The 21,205-nt window shown below is 37.1% G+C and overlaps 4 protein-coding genes across 4 annotated transcripts; 2 read left to right on the forward strand and 2 right to left on the reverse strand.

Moving 5' to 3' along the window:
- The first annotated feature begins 2,182 nt into the window (after nucleotides 1–2,182).
- On the forward strand, nucleotides 2,183–2,662 carry LOC137833382 (AT-hook motif nuclear-localized protein 17-like). The gene has a single exon (XM_068641733.1). The coding sequence runs from the start codon at nucleotides 2,183–2,185 to the stop codon at nucleotides 2,660–2,662; it is 480 nt and encodes a 159-aa protein (XP_068497834.1).
- A 1,404-nt stretch (nucleotides 2,663–4,066) lies between these two features.
- LOC137833383 (uncharacterized mitochondrial protein AtMg00310-like) lies at nucleotides 4,067–5,253 on the reverse strand. The gene is made up of 2 exons (XM_068641735.1): nucleotides 4,699–5,253; nucleotides 4,067–4,189 (listed from the first exon to the last, which is right to left on the reverse strand). The coding sequence occupies exons 1-2, from the start codon at nucleotides 5,251–5,253 to the stop codon at nucleotides 4,067–4,069; spliced, it is 678 nt and encodes a 225-aa protein (XP_068497836.1).
- Nucleotides 5,254–13,422: 8,169 nt separating this feature from the next.
- Nucleotides 13,423–14,860, forward strand: LOC137833036 (uncharacterized). The gene is made up of 3 exons (XM_068641426.1): nucleotides 13,423–13,806; nucleotides 13,891–14,126; nucleotides 14,203–14,860. The coding sequence occupies exons 1-3, from the start codon at nucleotides 13,423–13,425 to the stop codon at nucleotides 14,372–14,374; spliced, it is 792 nt and encodes a 263-aa protein (XP_068497527.1). The 3' UTR covers nucleotides 14,375–14,860.
- A 3,304-nt stretch (nucleotides 14,861–18,164) lies between these two features.
- On the reverse strand, nucleotides 18,165–18,782 carry LOC137833384 (uncharacterized). The gene has a single exon (XM_068641736.1). It carries the CDS (start codon nucleotides 18,780–18,782, stop codon nucleotides 18,165–18,167), a length of 618 nt encoding a protein of 205 aa, XP_068497837.1.
- Between the last annotated feature and the right edge of the window lie 2,423 nt (nucleotides 18,783–21,205).

Consider the following 21,205-nt stretch of genomic DNA (forward strand, 5'->3'; position numbering starts at 1 on the left):
CCACAAGGGACCAAATCACAATTTTTTTCTTCCTCCATCATTCCTTGCATCCCATTATCCTTCTCCTTATTTTGTCCTAATACTCATAATTCTTGTTATGTTTTAATTTTTGAAAAGAATTTATTTTTAATTTATTTTTAATTTTAATAATATATTAGTATTTATTAACTTTTAAATAATTGTCATATGTATTTATTAGATGGAGAGAAAAATAAGTAAAATAAAAAAATTGTATAGTTATTTTATTGGAATCAGAATTTTATTATATTTGTTTAAAATAATCTTAAAAAACATATATAAAAGACCTTAGGAGTAACATTATTCAGATTATATATTTAGATTATATAAGTTTATATTATTAAACAAGAACATAAAAATACAATAATTTTATTTCGTTCCATTAATGCATCTTATTAATGAATCAAACTTTTAAACGAAAATACTTTTGACTTTATTAAGGCAATTTCTTCCTGCACCCCTACATTTTCTTCCTGCACCCTCACAATAAATTCTGAAATTGAACCCCACAATTTTGGGATCTGGGAGTGTGCTACGGATTCATCAATTCGGAAGTGAATCATGTTGCATTCTGGATGAGGGCTGTTATGGAAGCAAAGTTTGCATAAATTTATTGATTTCCAAATTGTTGAATCCGGAACCCTAATTTCTATTACGGATTGGTGGATCCGGAATGAATTTTTTCAATTATGGATTTCTGAATCCGGAATGCATATTTTGAATTACAGATTGACGAATCCGAAATGGTTTTTTCAAATATGGATGTTTTGCATTTTTTATTTATTTTGGATTAACACTATCATTCATGTACTACCAAAAGCATCAATCCGGGAGATTACCGGATGTGCCAATCCAAAAATTTACCGGAAGCGCCAATCCGAAAATTTACCGGATTTCATAATCCAGAATACAAAAAAAAAATGTACAATTTATATAGGGACACTTTTGTCTTTGCGCAACCTTGTGGGGGTGCTTTGGGTGAGGAGATCTGCAATCAAGCCCAAGATGTGTCCTGTGACAGACTGTTCTTCCTGCACCTCCATAGGTTCTTCTGTCACCCCATACACAACGTGAAAATACCTTTTTAACCTTCTTGTGCCACTCCCATAGAATAGTTTTCAGATTATGTAGTCCGAACATGCATTTGAAAAAGACTCTTGGATTATGTATTCTGAAAGCTAAAAAGGCTTCTAGATTACATAATTCGAAAACTAATCATGCATCTGAAAAAAGGTTTTCGGATTATAAAATCCAAAAGCTAATCACAAATTTTGAAAAGATTTCTGGATTGCGTAATCCAATTACAGAGAGATATTTTTGAAAATATGAAATGTATAGAGGTGGGAGAAGAATATATGGAAGTGCAGGAAGAAACAGCCCCTTGACATATTTGACCGTGCCAGGAAAAGAAATGGTGGAACCAATAGAGTTTGTGTTTTTGCTTCCTGCTCCCCAAATTTTGACCTGCACCTCCATAAGATGGAATACCGGTTTTTCCCTTTGGAGTTTTATATGAAACGATCTCCTCCTTAAATACATTGTGTTCTAGTGGTGGCTGAACCTCGCAAGAAGAATAATTCTATAACAAAGGTGTAATGGAGTATATAATTCTATAACAAAGGTGGTGGCTGAAAAAATAATTACCAACATTCTTAATTTTATTTGGGTAAAGTATATTTATAACATAAATTTTATATGAGATTATTTTACTTATAATTTCATTGAGCCAACCTTAAAATATATTACCAATTTTTTAATAAACAATTGTCTAAAATTGAAACTATTTTGTTGCAATGTGCATGAAAGAGACCCACCTGCAAATTTTCACAACGACAATGATATAGGGACAACTTCAATTTTTATACAACCACATTATAACTATCATATTATTATTTTAATAATTTTTTATATCATTTAATTATAAATTTACTTTTATTATAAATAGTTATTTCTAAACCTATCACGTGAAGGGTTGTATACAACGTATCATTCTACAAAATGTAACATTTTTTTTCGTAACTAAACTCTCAAAAGCCCTATAATTTGGCTATGCTTAGCTTCTAGAAAATGTAACATTCTATAAATTCCCCATAAGTAAAGTTTCACACACTCACAACAACATCATCATCATCCTCCTCTCCTCCACCACCATTTTAAGCCTCTCATGGACCCATCTGCAAAGAAGGCTCGTGGCAGGCCCCCGGGCTCTAAGAACAAGGCAAGCCCCTCCTCTCTCCCAATGCCCAAGCCTGACGAGTCCTCCATGAAGGTATTCAATTTCACTGTACCTCCAAACAGAGACATCATGGAGTTCATATTTGACATTGCTCACAAGGACAACGTTAATGTCACTATCCTCAGTGCCTCTGGCAAGATTAATAGTGTGATCCTACGTAACTCCACCGATGATACCACTCAGATCATGATGCATGGCCCTTTCACCTTGCTCTCCCTTTCTGGTTCCTACTTATACAACAACCATAACACCCTTCACTCTGGACCCACCCCTCCATTTCCCCTATCTTTTGGGATAAACATTTCCACCTCTCATGGCGAACTCCTTGGTGGTGTCATTGGTGGTAGCCTCATCTCCGGTGAGGATGTCAGCGTCACGGTCTCCACCTTCAAGAACCCTCGTTTTTAAGGTACACTTCTGAAGGTGGTGCAGAAAGATATGAGAATAATAACAACAATGATAACATCACCTCTGGTGATTTCAGTGAGGGTGGCAACTTGTTGGGATTAGAGTTCATGGGTGAGTGATGTGGAAGTGACAACATAGGACGACAACAACAAATAAGTGAACTCAAAGAAGATCTATCTGAATGTCTTGTGATTTTTTTTGTTTATTTTATATAGAGTTGTTTGTTATAGTGTGTTACAAGACTAGGGTTCTTTGCAACTCTCTTTGCTTATCTATTATCAATAAATTTCTTCCATTAATAAATTGCGTTTAATTTTTATTCATTTTTAGCTATGAGAGAATCCCAATTAATTCTAGAATAATAATAAATGGACACAGTTTCATTTACTTTGACACTTAAAAAATTATTATTTGTATTTTATTTAAAAAAATTTATAAAATAATTATTTTTTATTGTCAGGTTGTCAAATAATTTTTTTTTTTTTAATTTTATTGACGTTCACGATAACTGTTGTTGAAGGTTAGGTGATATTAGTGTTCAACATAGTGTTTTGATAGTAGAAACACGAGTGGTAGTGAAATAAATAATAAGTTTTTTTTTATCAGCAAATAATTAATTAAATTAAAAATGGGACACTTAAGGGTGTCCTAACCCATATACAAAAACACTTGTAGCTAGGAACATAGAGAAAACTGTAAATGACTTAGAAAAATAGCTATAAGTGACTTCTTCCTCCCAAACAACCATGACCTACATAAAGTCCATTGGGCTTCGGCAACAGGGGTAGACAAGGTCCCTCTCTTCCATTCATTCCTAGTACATAACCCACCAAGAGGTATGGGCATAGTCAATACAGCAAGGTAGCAGAGGCCAACGTCTGCACACAACTACATACCTCCGAGTTCACCAAAACATCCACAAATTTCCTATGTTCCCATCAACAGAGAGAGAACCTATTATCATTCCCTGTTATGGTATATAGCATTGGGTGGGCATGACGCTCCTACTATCCTTGCACCATTCCATTCCATATCTGGACCATACCAATCCAAACCTGCACCAGAAAACTCCACAACACCACCTTATACCGAACCCAACCACTGCAGCACCCTCGTCAAAACAGGCCAAAGCCGTTTCACTAAAACGCCCATAAGCAATTCCTCCAACCAACATTGTACCTGTAAACAACAGATACGCCAGGCTGTTGAACATCCTACTAGCATCCCAATCTTATCCCAATCTTCATTAGACCCTTCTACCTTTCCTGAACCGGAGTACTCCATGATGATCCTTTACTTATAGCTCTTAATACAGAGCAATGGATTTAGGACCCAGTCCACGAAAGAGTAATTGAACCTGGGTACCCTATACTTCATCAATAACCAAGATTTCAGCTGGGCTTGCTAGAACATCTCTTCAGCATCTACAACTCCTTGCTTGAACACAACCAAGTTCCTATGTTCCCATACACTCCTCACTATGGAAGCCCATATGCCTTTCCAAACCATCTCTTGTTTTTTACTAACCTGAGTTAAAGAGAAGCTTTCAAAGTGATTGTGCAATGCATTATGTTGAACAGAGAGTATGCCGATCCATCTATGACATAGGTCCCAAACGCGCACGACCACCTCACACTCCAACAATAAATGTTGGTTGGATTCCACTTTAGAATGGCAAAACACACAGGATGTGGATTCCATCGTCACCCCCTCCTACTCAAACATTCTCTAGTTGGTAGTCTATCCAGTATGGACCTCCATGCAGTAATCAGAACAGAGGGAAAGGCCTTGGCCTTCCAAAGGAGATCGAAGACACCAATACGAGAGCCATCGCCTCTTATGCTCTCATAAGTTGATTTCACTGAGAAACACCCCTTATTATTAATCCCCCACACCCGAATGTCTCGCTCCTGCCTTTTAATAATAGTCCTAGATATGTGTGTATTTAGGTCCTTTTCCAACACCGCTTCCCACTCAAATCTAGCCCGCCTCCACCTTAAGTTCCATCTCCATACATCCCCTTCCCACCCGCCTACCTCTTCCACTGTTTGAGTCTGATTGCACGATAGGGAGTACAACCTGGGAAATTCAGATTTGAGGTTGGTATTCCCAACCCATACGTCTTCCCAAAATTTTATTTTGTCACCACGCCCTATCCTCCAACTCATTTCTGCTTGGAACCAACCCTGTCCTCCACCCTGCATGCATACGTTACGGAGATCCCTCCACCACCAGGATTGCAACCTAAGTGATGATTGCGACCCCTCACTTCCTTCTCCATATTTCGACTCCAAAATGTCCTTCCATCGTCCTTTTTCATCCGAGAGCCATCGCCATTTCCACTTAGCCAGCAAAGCATGATTGAAATCACGTACATCTATAATCCCCAGCCCTCCTTCCTGTTTTGATTTGCACACATTTTTCCAACTGACCCATGAGATGGGCTTCTTCTCCTTCCCCCAACCCCACAGAAACCTTCTTTGAATACCATTAATGTTCTTACAGACCGATTCCGGTGCTCTGAAAATAGATAGATAGTACAGGGGTACTGCTGTGAGCACAGATTTAATAACACAGATTCTTCCTGCCATTGATAAGAACCTCCCTCTCCATGCATTATGTTGAACAGAGAGTATGCCGATCCATCTATGACATAGGTCCCAAACGCGCACGACCACCTCACACTCCAACAATAAATGTTGGTTGGATTCCACTTTAGAATGGCAAAACACACAGGATGTGGATTCCATCGTCACCCCCTCCTACTCAAACATTCTCTAGTTGGTAGTCTATCCAGTATGGACCTCCATGCAGTAATCAGAACAGAGGGAAAGGCCTTGGCCTTCCAAAGGAGATCGAAGACACCAATACGAGAGCCATCGCCTCTTATGCTCTCATAAGTTGATTTCACTGAGAAACACCCCTTATTATTAATCCCCCACACCCGAATGTCTCGCTCCTGCCTTTTAATAATAGTCCTAGATATGTGTGTATTTAGGTCCTTTTCCAACACCGCTTCCCACTCAAATCTAGCCCGCCTCCACCTTAAGTTCCATCTCCATACATCCCCTTCCCACCCGCCTACCTCTTCCACTGTTTGAGTCTGATTGCACAATAGGGAGTACAACCTGGGAAATTCAGATTTGAGGTTGGTATTCCCAACCCATACGTCTTCCCAAAATTTTATTTTGTCACCACGCCCTATCCTCCAACTCATTTCTGCTTGGAACCAACCCTGTCCTCCACCCTGCATGCATACGTTACGGAGATCCCTCCACCACTAGGATTGCAACCTAAGTGATGATTGCGACCCCTCACTTCCTTCTCCATATTTCGACTCCAAAATGTCCTTCCATCGTCCTTTTTCATCCGAGAGCCATCGCCATTTCCACTTAGCCAGCAAAGCATGATTGAAATCACGTACATCTATAATCCCCAGCCCTCCTTCCTGTTTTGATTTGCACACATTTTTCCAACTGACCCATGAGATGGGCTTCTTCTCCTTCCCCCAACCCCACAGAAACCTTCTTTGAATACCATTAATGTTCTTACAGACCGATTCCGGTGCTCTGAAAATAGATAGATAGTACAGGGGTACCGCTGTGAGCACAGATTTAATAACACAGATTCTTCCTGCCATTGATAAGAACCTCCCTCTCCATGTGCTTAGCCTAGTTTCCAACTTATCAATGACTGGCTCCCAAAACTTCTTCCTCCTCGGATTGCCTCCCACCTCAAGCCCTAGGTACTTAAAAGGAACTGCCATCTCCGCACAATTCAAGGTCTTCATATAGCAAAGGATATTATTCATGTGTACATTGATGCCTGCAATCTTTGATTTGTGGAAGTTAATCTTGAGGCCAGAAGCAATCTCGAAACCCCTAAAGACAGCCTTTAAAGTCACCACATTGCTGAAAGAGTCCTTACAGAAGAATAAGGTGTCATCAGCGAACTGTAGAATACTTAACTCAACCTCTTTCCTCCCAATCCTCAAACCGGATAGTAAGTTAGCCTTTACAGCTTGCCTTACCAACCCAGTCAAGCCTTCCGCTACAATCAAGAAGAGAAACGGAGCAAGTGGGTCTCCCTGCCTCAAACCTCTCTTCGGTTTAAATTCATCTGTCGGGCTCCCGTTCACCAACACCGAGATTGAAGCACTTTCCAGACAACCCTGGATCCAACTGATCCACTTCATATGAAACCCCATCTTACGCATCATGTCGTAGAGGAATTCCCATCTAACCGAATCATAGGCTTTTTCGAAGTCCACCTTTAGACATAACCCACTTTAGCGTCGTCATCTGATGTCCTCAATCACCTCATTAGCCATTAGAACACTGTCTAATATCCCCCTATTCTTCAGAAAAGCCGACTGACAATCATCAATAACCGTGGGCAGCACTTTCTTGATCCTTTCAGCTAACACTTTGGATATAATTTTATACATAGCACCAACAAGTGAAATAGGTCTAAAATGATCAAGAGAGACAGGGTTCCTAACTTTAGGAACTAGTGCAATGAAAGACGCATTGCACCCCTTGGGAATAAAACCTGTTTCATGAAACAAGTTCATCACTTCCATAAGATCTTCCTTCACAACCTCCCAACCCTTCTTTAAAAAATTGAAGTTAAACCCATCAGGTCCAGGACTTTTTGATCCTTCGCATTGCCACACGACATCCCTTACTTCTGTCTCAGAGAATCCCTCTATCAGCCTCAAGTTATCTGTCATAGATAAAGACTTAAACTCAACTGCATCAAGTCTTACCCGTAAATATTTTGTTGCTCTAAATCTGTTTTCAAACCACCTTCTTGCTTCAGCACGAACTGTACTAGGCTCCTCACACCACAATCCTCTTATCTCCACTCCCTTCACCTCATTCCTGCTTCTTCTCCATCTCAGCGAAGAGTAAAAGAACTTCGTGCAGGAGTTCCCATTCTTAAACCAGCTGACTCTGGTCTTCTGGCGCATAAGAGACTCAAGCTTATTATCAACCTCCTTCAGTTGGCCTACTAACTCGATCCTCTTCATTCTATCACAACCCAACAGATTGTCATTGCAATCTTGACAATCATAGTCCTCTATCTCTTGTAGGATCCTCTTTTTACACTAGTACAAAATTTGAAAACAACGACTATTTATTTAGTGCGGCTTTGCGTTTAAACGCATTTGTAAAAAACGCGGTGGCATTTTTGTAATTAAATTGATTTACAAATGCGGTTCTAGGGTAAGACCGCATTTGTAAATCAATTTTACCCTAAAAATAGAAGCGCGCCACTGGTTTTCACTTTCACTTTCGTCTTCTCCACTCTTCGTTTCACTTTCACTGGTTCTCAGCTGTCTCCGCTTTGCATTGTAAGTTTCAGCTCTCTCTGCTTCAACGTTTGTTTTCGTTTTTCGTTTTTGTCATTGTCATTATTCACTTCCTTGGCATTGTCATTTCGTTTCCTTACTCGTTTTCTGCATATAGGTGGTTACTGTTCTATTGGTTCTCTGGTTTTTTCTGCTCCGCCACCGCCACTGCTTCCGTCACCGCCACTGCTTCCGCCACCGCCTTCGCCTACGTCTCCGATCACCATCAACCTAAAGGTTGGTGTTGTATTTATTTAATATTTTGAATTTATATTTAAAATTTTGAATTCATATTTAATATTTTGAATTTTTATTTTTCTGTATTATAATATATATTTAATTAATAACTAATATAACTTGGAATGTATATAACTAATAACTAATAATTTATATATTTGTGTGTATTTTGAATTTTTGTATTATATAATTTCTATTTTCTTAAATTTATATTATATATAAATTCTATTTTTGTAATTATTTTTATTTTTTGCACTTTCTCTTTGCATATCTTTCTTTTTTTCCCTGGCATCATTTATTTTTTATAATTGTCACTTTAAACTACTTTTACTTAAATAAAAATGAATATGATATTAATCTTTATGGAAGTATAATTCTATAGTGTATTAAACTTTGTTCTAGAATTTTAATTTTAGAAGTGAAATATTTAGTTAGTTGTTAATTACATTTTAATAAAAGTTTTATGTTATGTTAGTTATTGTTACTTTTAGAATAGAAATATCGTGTTTGGATTGAGTCCGGGGGTGTTCGACCCTCGGCAAATGTGTGAGATTGAAGAGAATACTAATTATTAGAAAATCCTAACTATATTCCAGAATATATAATGGATCGAAGTTGGATTAATGCTGTTCGTATAAGTGATGAGTACGAAAGGGGAGTAGAGGAATTTATACAATTTGCACAGCGTAACGCGATTATTAGTGGTCATGATGGAGCAAAGATCAGGTGTCCGTGCGTTAACTGTTTGAATGGAAGGATACTGGATGTGAATATCATGAGGGAACACCTGCTATGTGATGGGTTTCTTCGATCTTATACAACTTGGACATGGCATGGTGAATTATTAAATTTACCACGTGTTTCCGTAACTGAAGAATATGTGGGTTCTACCATGGATGAAGCAGTACACGATGATGGAGATGATGATCGATTGGAGGACATGATTCGTGATGTGGGAGCTGAGTGTTTTGCAAAAGCGCATGGATATGAAAGTATGTCAAAAGATGCAGAGACTCCTTTGTATCCTGGATCAACTAACTTCACACGGTTGTCGGCGGTGTTAAGATTGATGAATTTGAAGGCAATAAACGGATGGACTGATAAAAGCTTCACGGAATTGCTCCAGCTGTTGAAGGATATGCTTCCAGAGGGAAATAGTCTACCTAATCGTAATTACGAGGCCAAAAAGATTCTTTGTCCAATGGGTATGGAGTACAAAAAGATACATGCATGTCCTAATGATTGTATATTATACCGGAAAGATTTTGAATTGTTGAAAAGTTGTCCGAGGTGTGGGTTATCACGTTATAAGTTGAAACAAAAAGATGATGATTCTATTGATGACATGGAAAAGCATGGACCCCCAATGAAGGTTATGTGGTATCTTCCCATCATTCCAAGGATGAAGCGTTTGTTTGCAAACCCAGACGATGCTAAGAATCTTAGATGGCATGCAGATGAGAGGAAATGCGATGGCATGTACCGACATCCAGCTGATTCTATTCAATGGAAGAAATTTGATGATGACTTTCCAGAATTTGGTAAAGAATCAAGAAATATCCGACTTGGTTTAGCTACAGACGGAATGAATCCGTTTGGTAATATGAGTACAAATCACAGTTCATGGCCTGTATTACTAGTTATTTACAACTTACCTCCTGGATTGTGCATGAAGCGAAAATACATGATGTTGTCTATGATGATATTCGGTCCGAAACAACCAGGGAATGATATTGATGTTTATCTAAGTCCCCTAATTGAAGATTTGAAGTTAATGTGGGACCAGGGTGTCGAAGTATTTGACGGATTTGCTAATGAAACTTTCAAGCTTCATGCCATGTTATTTTGCACCATCAATGACTTTCCGGCATATGGTAACTTATCAGGTTATAGTGTTAAGGGTCACAAAGCGTGTCCAATATGCGAAGAAGACACTGCTTCTCAACAATTGAAACATGGAAGGAAAACAGTATATCTTCGGCATCGGAGGTTTCTTAGAAGTCATCATCCTTACCAGAGGTTGAAAAAAGCCTTTAATGGACACCAAGAGGGTAGTGGTCCACCAACTCCATTAACCGGTGTTGAGGTTTACGAAAAGGTAAATAACATAGACCACACCTTCGGCAAGTCCAAAAAAAAGTCATCTGTGACAAATATTTGGAAGAAGAAATCAATCTTCTTTGATCTTCCGTACTGGTCGAGGTTAGAAGTCAGACATTGTATAGATGTAATGCATGTTGAGAAGAATGTGTGTGATAGCTTAATTGGTACACTTCTTAACATTAACGAGAAGACGAAGGATGGTCTAAATGCTCGTTTAGATTTGATTGAGATGAACATACGCGGCGAGTTGGCACCCATACAAATGGGTAAGCGTACATATTTGCCCCCAGCCTGTTACACAATGTCAAAAGATGAAAAAATTAGTTTTTGTCAATGTCTAAAGGGTGTGAAAGTGCCACAAGGACATTCCTCAAATGTGAAGAGTCTAGTGTCAATGCAAGATTTGAAGTTAATTGGGTTGAAGTCTCATGATTGTCACATCTTGATACAACAGTTGTTGCCGGTAGCTATCCGTGGGATCTTACCAAAAAATGTTAGACACACCATAACCCGTTTGTGCTCATTCTTCTCTTCCATCTGTTGTAAAGTCATTGATCCCTCAAAACTAGATGAACTTCAAAATGAAATTGTTGTTATCTTGTGTGAATTGGAAATGTTTTTTCCTCCGTCTTTTTTTGACATCATGGTTCATCTAGTGGTGCATCTGGTAAGAGAGGTTAGATTGTGTGGACCAGTGTACTTAAGATGGATGTATCCTGTTGAGCGGTATATGAAAATTTTGAAAGGTTATGTGAAAAATCATTATCGTCCAGAGGCTTCAATGATTGAAAGGTACATAGCTGAAGAAAGTATTGAATTTTGTTCAGAGTACATGACAAAAGCAAATCCAATAGGTGTTCCAGCTAATTCATGGCACCACAGGCGTTCTACAAGTAAATGTTTACGTGGTGTGAATATTGTAAGCAAATCTCGATCAGAAGTCTTGCAAGCACATTTGTACATATTGAATAACACAGATGAAGTTGTACCTTACATAGAAGCTCATAAAGCCATTGTGAAGGCAAATAACCCAAGACAAGCAGAGAAATGGGTCTTGATGGAACATAATAGAACTTTCATGCCTTGGTTTAAAGATGAGGTGTTCAAGGATTCAACGGCATCAGAGACCTTGACTTGGTTGGCTGCTGGATTGAAGTTTGATGTCATTTCATGTACAGCGTACGAAGTGAATAATTGTATATTTTACACGAAGTCCCTGGATGAAAAGAGTACAGTTCAAAATTCTGGTGTTACTCTTGAAGCCGAGTCAATGCAGTTTTCGACTTCGAAAGATACAAATCCAGTACTTGGATCAATGGCATACTATGGGTTTATAGAAGAGATATGGGAGATTGACTACACTAAGTTTTCCGTTCCAGTTTTCAAGTGTAAATGGGTTGATAATAAAAGTGGGGTTAAAATTGATGAATCAGGATTCACACTAGTGGACTTTCGAAAGATAGGGTATCGAGATGAGCCATTTATAATGGTTCAACAAGCATCTCAGGTTTTCTATGTGAAAGATCCTACGTCAGAACATTGGTATGTCGTTTTACACGGGAAAAAACAAGGGGAAGCCATAAATGATATTGAATATGGCGAAACTCGTTCATTCACACCAATGATAACTAATAAAGATGACGATGTACTTGATGATGTACATGCAACCCGTAAAGACCACAGTGAAGGAATTTACATATAAACATTCAACCCACATGCAACATGTAAATAAACATTTATAATTTTATGTATTATTTTTTATATGATTTTAATTCGATGCACATTAACTAATGTTTGTTACCTAATTTTTTTAACAGAGACATGGATGACGACCAGACTCCAGTTAGACCTCGATCTGGGCGAGGTAGTAGAGGACCTACTAGATTGAAGCGTCTTGCATTGAGACGTGCTGCTGGTGAGAAGACACATGTTGACATTGACGTCAACACTGGAGTGGCTTTTGGTCTTAAGGCAGATGAGTTTATGAGCTATCTTGGAGTTGTTTCTCGTGAAAGGCTCTCCATTTTGATTAATTCATGGGATGAGGTTTCAGAGGTTGATCGGAACATGCTATGGGAGGATGTTCTGGTAAGCTTTACATTATTATTGTTATCATATAATGCTTTTTAATATTGATTAATTAATTTTAATTTGATGATGTTATTTTCCAGGCAAACTTTGACATTCCTGATGTGGAACCGCTTCGATCAAAGATATTATCCAATATCGCACTTAAATTTCGTACCTTTAAGTCAAGACTGACTTCGAGATACATTTTTGGCGACCTTAAAGACAAAAATCCATGTTTAAAGTACCAACATATTGATGAAGAGACATGGCGTCTTTTTAGAGAAAGCCGTGAAAATGAGGCTTGGATGGTAAGTGAAGTAACTTTTTTGTTTATATAACATTAATAAGTTTATCTTATTTACTTCAGTTTGTTTATTTCAATTATGACAGGATCGTCGGAAGAAAGCTCAAGAGATAGCTTTGAAGAATCTTACCCCGCACGTTATGTCTCGTTCGGGGTATAGAAAACTTGAGCAAACACTGATGGTGGAAAAGGAGAAATCTCAACAGGGGACGTATTCTGAGAATGTGGAAACAGGGGTCACTTCTCCTCCACCACCTTTTCGCCATGAAAAATGGAAGAGGGCCCGAATTAAAAAGTCCGGTGCACCAAGTTCCGAGCAATCCGGGGTTATAATCGAAAAAATTGTAAGTTATTTTTGTTATTTTCAATTTTTTTAAAGCATTAATTATATTAATGATTGAAAATATGATTTTTGTGTACTCTTGCAGGATTCCTTGGAATCCGACGGTACATTTGTTGCTGAAGGTCGTCACGATATCTTGGTTAAAGCAATTGGACGACCTGAACACTCTGGTCGTGTTCGTGCCGCTGGACAAGGGGTCGGAATTAAACTTTTTTTTGGAGTTTCAGAACGACAGCCATCCTCCTCCTCCAAGAAGGAAACTCAAATGAAGACTAAGTTACGTGAAGAAATAATGGAGGGGATGAGAAAGGAGACTGATTTGATGTGGCTGCAGATGAAAGAATGATCGAATGCGACAAGAGTTTCTATCGCAACAAGTTTGTGCTGAGCCGATTGAACCCCTTGTTAGTCCCACTCCCAAGAGCACAAAGGGGAGTTGTGCGGCTCCTCCAACATCAGGGGATGATATCAATGGGCAGACAGAGGATTGTGAGCTACTGGTAGTGGGCGGCAAACTTCCTCGGGTGGTGGCACTTGGAAAAGTCTATAAAAACGCCACCACCTTACATAACGTTCCTCTCTCCCCTGATGTGGCGAAGGTAACTGTTGAAAAAGTACGATTTCCTGATGCTCGTGTTCCACTACCTTCAGATGAGGTAACCACTGTGGCCGATGCATTTCAGACATTCGTTGCCTGGCCCAGAGAGCTCATTCGATCTATGCCCGAACCTCATGTAATAATTTCGTTTCATTATATTATTTTTTATTTATATTTATATATTACATATAATTTAATACAAATGTTGTTTATCTTGTAGGAACCTTTTCAGCCACCAACTCCGAAAAAGAAGCGTGAGGTTCCAGTTGACGATCCTATGGCTTCCCTACGTCTCATTGCTAGTCAGATTGGCAATGATCCTTTTCCAGTTCCGTGGGATAATACATTTTTTCAAATCAACACTGAACTGCCACTGATGATTTACAACACAGATTTATCAGAATTTATATCTGGGAACCAGGAGCTCAATATAAGTATAATTCAATTTTTTATGATGTAAGTATCTTTACCTATTATTCAATTTACTTTATGTTAAATTATTATTGATTATGCTTTAACTAAAAACTTGTAGGTTTTTGCATAGAGTCTGTATCACTGAGGGGAAGGAAAATATGTATGGATTCGTAGATCCTGCATATACTAATCCCGTTGGACCAAACTCAACTGAGACTCAAGCATACATCACTAACATCCTGGAAAAAGAGGGAAAACAAATTTATTTATGCCCTTACATTAATGAGTAAGTTTAATTATATGTCATCAATTATTATTATTTCATGTTTTAAATATTTACTAACTCTTTTCAATGATCATATAGGCATCATTGGCAGTTACTTGTCTTATCAATGGTTGATAAGACTGCTGTGTGGTTCTGTTCCCTACACAAGAAGATGCCCACAAAATTTAAGGATATCATTGATACGTAAGTATAGTATAAACTTAACTTTGTATATGTTACTAATTAACCATCTACTAACGAGGTTTTTTGTATTAACCAGTTCATGGCGTGGATATAACATCCTAAAAGGTCGATCCAGTTCAAATAATTTGAACTACATAAGAGTAAAGGTTTGTAATTTTTTTCTTTCTCTATTATCATTGTTTATCAATATACTAACATATTACTTTTTATTGAATTATATAGTGTAATAAACAACCAGGAAGCTATGAGTGTGGCTATTACATTATGCAATGGATGATTACCATTATAAGACTAGGTGTTAAAACTGGTTGGAAGGAGGTATATGTTAAATCATTTTTATAATTCTTGAACATATATATATATCTAGAAACTAATTTATGTCAACTTTGCAATGCAGTTATTCACAGAAGAAACACCAATGAGTGAGGAAGGCATTTCATATGTTAGAGATTCTTGGTCCACATACTTTATTAATTTTTATAACTCTAGCATAAGTAAACAACATTAGTGGTTTTATTATATGTAATTTGATCACTTGTAAATGTACATTTTGATGATTTCAATTGGTTACTACATTTTTGTATTTGTCTGGCTGGGTTTAATCATTATGCAGGTTATTTAAATATGGTTTCTGCACAAAACAGGATGTACCAAAAAAAAAAACACTATTTACAAATGCGGTCATTTACCAAGACCGCATTTGTAAATAGTGAATTCGCATTTACAAATGCGGTCTTAGTAAATGACCGCATTTGTAAATAGTGATTTATGAATGCGGTTTTTACCAAGACCGCATTCATAAATCCTAAACCCCATACCCACTCCCTAATTCAGAATAATATACAAATGCGGTTATCTAAAATGACCGCATTTGTAAATGTGATTATACAAATGCGGTTATCTAAAATGACCGCATTTGTAAATGTGATTTATGAATGCGGTCATAGGACCGCATTTGTAAATTCCAGATTTACAAATGCGTGTTGATCAAATGTGGTTCTATGACCGCATTTGTAAATTTAAAATAGCCGCATTTATTTAACTTATCTGCACTAGTGTTAGTCGTCTCCAGATTACCGAAGATGTCCCTGTTCCATACTTTTAAATCTCCCTTCAACCGTTTCAATTTGTCTTTAACCTTCGTGAAACTACTCCCTTGTACTGTGTATGTAGTGCATCTATCCTTCACCATTTCCATAAATTCTTTCTGCTAACCAGGCATCAATTGTTCTGAAAGGTTTAGGACCCCAGTCCTTGTCCACAGACTTTACTACTAACGCACAGTGGTCGGATACTTCCCTACGTTGCACATACTGTTTGCACAAAGGCCACATTTGCATCCACTCTTCCGATACCAACACTCTATCAAGCCTACTCTTCGCCTTCCCATTGGAATTGAACCAAGTAAAATTCTTACCGAAAAAAGGGAGCTCGATCAACAAGTTGGAGTCAATGAATCGGTTGAACTCTCTTATTTCACTTAATTGAGAGCCCCTTTCCTTCGTGCCTTTCCTTTCACAATGACTTCTTATTGCATTGAAATCGCCACAGAAACACCAGATTAGATCATGGGATGCAAATTTGATGCGTGACAGCTCCCCCCACAAAACTTTCTTCTCCCTCAAGGAGCAGACGACATAGATATTGACCACCACACACCTGCAATTAGCTTTTACATGCTGCCCAGAAACTGCTATGTACCCCTTCCCCATAATGTGGTTGTCATAGATAAAAGCATTTGTGCGCCACATAGATAGCAAACTTCCCCCACCATTATCCCCTTCGTAATGCACCCATCCAACTTTGTTATCCCCCATAGCGAATAACACCTCGCATCCGAGAGCTGAACCGCTTTAGTTTCTTGCAAACAAACAAAAACTGCATCTTCTTTAACTATAATGTGCTTCAAGTACCTAGCTTTGATACCTCCCCCCAGCCCTCTTATGTTCAGATTTATTATTATCATGACAACCCATCCTTATCTCCCTCCTTGGCCAATTTCGCAACCCCCATGTCTCTCTCTTCCCTACACACATATTCTTGGATGACTTCTTCTTCAATCCCATGACAGAAAATCCTTGATGTTTTTCCAATCTCCCACAACACTGCTGGTTCAGCCCCATTGCCTTGTTCGCACAACCGAGAATTACAGTTATAAATGTCTCCATCCGAGATTGAGGCAGAGATCTTACCTTCTTGTTGATGCTTGGACGGTGCGGAGCGAGCTTGTTTCTCGTGTAACCTTACAGACCGCCTCCTTTGGGGTAGAGATGAATCCCCCAGATTAGTGAGCCCTTTCTCCTTACGCTGACGAAGTGGAGGAGACCACAAGCCTGTAATTCGTTCCGAGTGGCCCCTTGGGTGTTTTCCCCCTTCGACCGCTACGCCTTCTCCATTCCTCTGATACTCATCTTTCTCCGTTGACCCATACTCCCCATTCTTGTCAAGCTGCACATTGACCGTGCAACTCCCTCCCAATTCTCTTCAGTCTGTGAATTGCGGTCGTTAATACGTGCGTGCGCCTCCTCTATTGCCCCCTGCATCCCACACGCGTAACCTTCACTTCCTTCCTTTCTCACACAACACTCCCTAGCGGGCCTTGGCCCACCTTCAAAGATAGGGAGAGTTTGGTCCCGTCCCGTCCCGGTTTGGGCCTCCAGATTTCCCACTTGGCCCAGACCGTTATCTTTGAGCGTTGCTATGGAAGATACTTCAATATCTACTACCACTTTAGCCAAGTCAGCATGTACAGGACTACTACTATAGGTCTCGGCGCACGCAATAGCGGAAAGAAGACCTACTTCAGCACCTTTCGTATGCGTCCTTCTCTCACGTACTTCTTTTGTGAAAAAAGAGCAGCTTTTCCCCTGATCATCTCTGGTCTCTGCACTTGATTCCTTAAAAAACTGCTCTTTTGATGATGTTCCCAAAATGCCCCTTGCCTTTGCTTCCCTTTCGTCCTCCTCCTTCCATGAACGGATGCACTCCCCTTCCCACTGGCGGAGCTCATCCTCACCACTTTTAATCGATAAGGAAGATTCTTCAATGTAGGTCTCCGAAGACGATTCGTTAACCGTTGAATCATAGATATTGCACTTGCACACGCCTATGCCATCTATAACAAATTCCTCCTCCATGATAATGCTACACCACATATCGTTCAACCTCATACTTTTCGCCCACCTTAAATTATGACTTAGAGAAGTGCGCACCTGAAATCTAGCGAACTCTACGTTCTCCCAGGATAACATAGCATCATCCAGAGACACCAACGTTACCTCTTTGCCCACCACCTTCGTAAACCCATCCATGTTCCACAAGGCTAAGGGAAGCCCGTAACACCTCACCCACACACGTTTATGGTCCACTACAAAAGCTGGCGTCCACGGCTTAATACTAACGAAAACACTATCCACCCATTGCTGGTTATCTGAGCAGAAAGTTTCAAAATCCACCCCTTCTTTCGGTGTCAATAAGGCAAAGTTGTCCCCTAGAAACCTTACTTGCATCAAGTTTATGCCTCCTTTTATGAACTCCTCCTCCACCTGGTCGTAGCTTAATTCTTCCTTAAACTGGCCTATACTACTTCTTACCATCCATGGTAGCGACTGTTATAGACATTTGACCGAAGGTTCTTTCCAGCTTGCCTGGCTTGCCCTTGTAACCACTTCAACGAAGGACCTACTTCCTTGCTTCTCCACCCATACTTGTTTTCCATTCTCCCCCCATGCTTGCTTTCCATTCTTCTCCCGATTAGTCCCGTTTTTCTTTTGTTGCTCCTTCCCTTCCTCCCTGTGCCTCCCCACATCTATGTTCCTCAGAACCCTTCTACCATACCTTTCGTTTTCCTCCTGAGTCCTACAGTATTTCGGGATGTTAACGTATAGTTTCCGGTTTCCAACGATTATTTGGTCTAGCTCACTTTCCAACCATCTCACATTTCTAACGTAAAAAAATCTCACAAAGCTGAACCTTCTCCCCCATTTATTCAACCTTCGAGAGACAAACACTTCTTTCACTCTGGCCCATCTTTGAAAAACTTTGAGCATATCTGTTTCCGTATAACCATATGGAAAATTGGAGAAGAAGAACGTTGTGTAATCCTGTGATGAACCATGGTCTCCATGCCACTTTCTAGTGTTTACGCTCCCTCTCATGCTAGAAAAATCTCCCTTTACTTTTACTTTTACTTTGAGAGTAGAGTAAGGATGAGTTCCACTATGTTGCATTGTGATAATAAGTGATGTAAGATAAGGGAATGATGTTAAGAAGACATAAAATAAATATTTATATTCTTGAGTTTATAAAGTTGAGTTGTTTAGAAATTGAAGCTTTTAAGTCTATGCACTTCTTTGATTAATCTTTTTATTTGTCTAAATTTTTATTTAGTTCTCTTTCTGTGTCTCTGAAAATGATGAGTTCGTGCAAAATCAAAGGTATCCATGGTGGAGTTTCGAAGTTTTCAAGGTGTTCAAAACTTTTGCTTGTGTGTGAATGAATGGAGAATTAAAGTTATTTTTGTAAGCATAAAGATAAATCAAAGAGAAAAGAGGTTAACCTTTATATCAAAGTGGCATGCTTTTTTTTTTTTTATATATATTGAATCTTTAATTCAATATCTATGTGCATGTTTTTTTGAAGGAACAAATTATGTAAATTCTCCTCTCTTTTTCCTTGCTTTTACAGACCTCTTTAATTCTCCTTCAAAGTGTGATTCTTTTTATTAAATCTATTTTTTTTTCTAAATTTTCAAATGCTCTTCATTAATACCTTATTTATTACTTGTTGAATTGTTTATGAATAAAAAATAAGACTCATTTATTATATCAAATACTCCATAGTTTTTTTAAGCTGACTCAACTTTGAAAATAATTTATTCTTTTTTTAAATTTTAGTAATATATTTATTGTTTCTTCTATTATGCTAGCTCTTACAAGATTTTTTTAGATAATTTACATATATATTTCTTATATTAGATGAAAAAAAAAAAGTAAAATACTGTACAATTTTTTATTAGAATAAAAAACTTATTTTTATGTAAATATAGTATAAAAAAACATACAAAACATGTCTAAGTAATAACATTATTCAAATAATATGTTCAGATAATATAAATTTATGAGATAACTTATATTGCATCTCTCTCACTAATATAATTTATTTGTTTATAGACATATCTTATTTAATTTTTATATTAACAAAAAATAAAATAAAATAAAATAAATATTTAGGAGATGTTTCAATCTATTTAAAAAAAAAAGCTAGTGACTTTCAATTTTAAGATATTCTCGTATTTAGTATATTATAAATGGACTAATTAATGATCTTTTTTTTTATTCCTGCGTATGAACTACCCAAAATTTTAAAAGCAAGTATTTATTACTTTATTAAATAAGCACATAGAAATACAATTATTTTATTTCTTTCAATTAATGCATCTTTTTTAATGATTCAGACTTTATTAAATAACCTCAAAAAAATATTATTATTTTGTTTTGTTTCATAGCGGTGGACGCATCCTGTTATATTATTGCATTTCCCTTTGTTATCTCTCTTGCATCTATCTATACGGAGATTACAAATTTAAGACAAACAATATGTATAAAAAAGGGAAATGCAATATGTTTTACAGTTTGATTTTAATAAAATTCTGATAATAAAAAATATATATTTATTGTTAAAAATATTTTTATTAATAGCTAAATGAAATATTAATTAAAATATAAATATTATAAAATTTTGATTAAATAGTCCGTACAATTAGTATTAAAATATTTTATTTTTAGTATAAAAAAAAGATAAGTGACTTAGTACAATAACTTTAATTTCGTTAATAAGAATTAAACTAACTCCTTTAACAATTGTGGTAATATAATATATATTTAACTTTTACTAATTGTCACGTGTATTTGTTATGAAAAACAAATAGTAATGTTAATATGTAATTAATATGGAAAAAAATGGCTTTCGTCCTTTACCTTTTTTTTGTAAATTTAAAACTCACACACGTGATAATAAATAAATACTAAATACATTCTCAATTATATTAACTATAATAAAATTAAAAAAAATAGAATTAAATTTGTTATAGTAAAATTGTAATTTTTTTTACTGTACTAAAAATGAAATATATTAATATTTTTTTATTAGTAAAGAATAAATGAATTAAAAAAGACACTTCAAGTGTGTCTCAATCCTTATACAAGTACCAAAATACCTTCCATCTATCTTACATCCCTTTAACCGGAGTTATAGTAACTAAATTAGTGGTCATTTTAGGGATTAAATAAATTTTTGGTTTCTAAATTAGTTTTTATTATTGTTAAATAGTTTCTAAATTGGTATCTAATTAGCAACCAAGGTTTTTGCTACCAAATTTAGAAACGAAATAATTAGTAGTTAAAATCTTGGTAGTTAATTAGATACCAATTTAGAAACTATTTAACAACAATAGAAACCAATTTAGAAACCAAATTTTTTTTAGTTTCTAAAATGGTCTTTAATTTAGTTACTATTACAACTAATTATTTTGGTCTCTAAAAATTGATTTCTATTTGAAGATTTTCTTGTAGTATATAAAGAATAAGCCAACATAGTAAACCCAATATAGAAACCACATAACACCCTATACAACACGAGGCGAGCCAATATG

This window comes from Phaseolus vulgaris, chromosome 6 (assembly GCF_000499845.2).
Source record: "Phaseolus vulgaris cultivar G19833 chromosome 6, P. vulgaris v2.0, whole genome shotgun sequence".
In the NCBI taxonomy this organism is placed as follows: Eukaryota; Viridiplantae; Streptophyta; class Magnoliopsida; order Fabales; family Fabaceae; genus Phaseolus; species Phaseolus vulgaris.